The sequence below is a fragment of the Neltuma alba genome, unplaced genomic scaffold, assembly GCF_004799145.2.
Source record: "Neltuma alba isolate B1F8T4 unplaced genomic scaffold, ASM479914v2 tig00013571_pilon, whole genome shotgun sequence".
In the NCBI taxonomy this organism is placed as follows: domain Eukaryota; kingdom Viridiplantae; phylum Streptophyta; class Magnoliopsida; order Fabales; family Fabaceae; genus Neltuma; species Neltuma alba.
The window spans coordinates 255,085-256,169 of NW_021637771.1; the positions used below are offsets into that span (position 1 = coordinate 255,085).

The 1,085-nt window shown below is 32.6% G+C and overlaps 1 protein-coding gene across 1 annotated transcript; it reads left to right on the forward strand.

Annotated features, from left to right (window-relative positions):
- The first annotated feature begins 269 nt into the window (after window positions 1–269).
- LOC114738301 (uncharacterized) lies at window positions 270–878 on the forward strand. Its single transcript, XM_028926341.1, has one exon. It carries the CDS (start codon window positions 270–272, stop codon window positions 876–878), a length of 609 nt encoding a protein of 202 aa, XP_028782174.1.
- Window positions 879–1,085: the final 207 nt, after the last annotated feature.

Consider the following 1,085-nt stretch of genomic DNA (forward strand, 5'->3'; position numbering starts at 1 on the left):
TAGAAAACAGAAAGAAAGTTTTTGGGAGGCCATTCATGTAATCATGCAAGCTTTGTAGTTTTGGAGTTATATGCAATTTTGTTTTAAAAAAATAGATTAGATACAAACTTAGGGTTTGTTTGGTTTCTTATTTTAAAAACAATTTTTTGTTTTAAAAAACAGAAAAACAAAGAAACCTGTTTGGTAATTTGTTTTAATTTGTAACTTTTTTATTTTAAATACAAGGTAATAACTATGAATGAAAATACGACGGTACTACTGACATTGAAATGCCTGAAGGACTGTTAGTGAATGATTATGAAGATCCAATTGAAGGTATTGTCTCAGTTATTTATGGTGATGTCATTGCAAACCTTTCAAACAATGAATACTTCAATGATAGGGCAATACTTGCACTAAAAATCGAAATGATTGACAAGATTAATCAATACATGTGCTCTCTTTTGCCCGGTGAAGCCCATGAGTTCTTTAGTTCAGATTCAGTATGCCAGTCTTTGAATCAAAATGACAGCTTTGACAATCTATACACTACTGAATTTCTGAACACCATTAGTAGCTCTGGATTGCCACCACATAAGCTAATGTTGAAAGTTGGATCACCAATTATGTTGCTAAGGAATATAGATCAAGCGGAAGGACTATGTAATGGTACACGACTTTGTATTACAAAGCTAGGCAAGACTGTTATTGAGGCAATTACGTTGAATGGTTCAAAACCAAATCAAAAGGTTTTAATTCACCGAATGGACATGAACCTATCAGAAAGTAAATGGCCTTTCAAGATGAAGAGAAGACAATTCCTTATTACTTTGTCCTTTGCAATGACCATCAATAAGAGTCAAGATCAGTCATTATGTTATGTTGGAGTATACTTATAGAAGCCTGTGTTCACTCATGATCAACTATATGTAGCACTAACAAGAGTCAATTGCATAGATGGTTTGAAAATTGTTCTTCCAAAAAGTGCATCTACGAGTAAGAAGACTACAAAAAAACATTGTGTATAAGGAGATATTTAGCAACTTATAACTTGATGTTGTTGTATTGTGTCAAAATTCCGGTTGTTGAGATGACTTATTGTTTTC

What these genes read in the sequence shown, in the direction of transcription:
- LOC114738301 (XM_028926341.1), top strand. Translation starts at nt 270, where the DNA reads ATGCCTGAAGGACTGTTAGTGAATGATTATGAAGATCCAATTGAAGGT.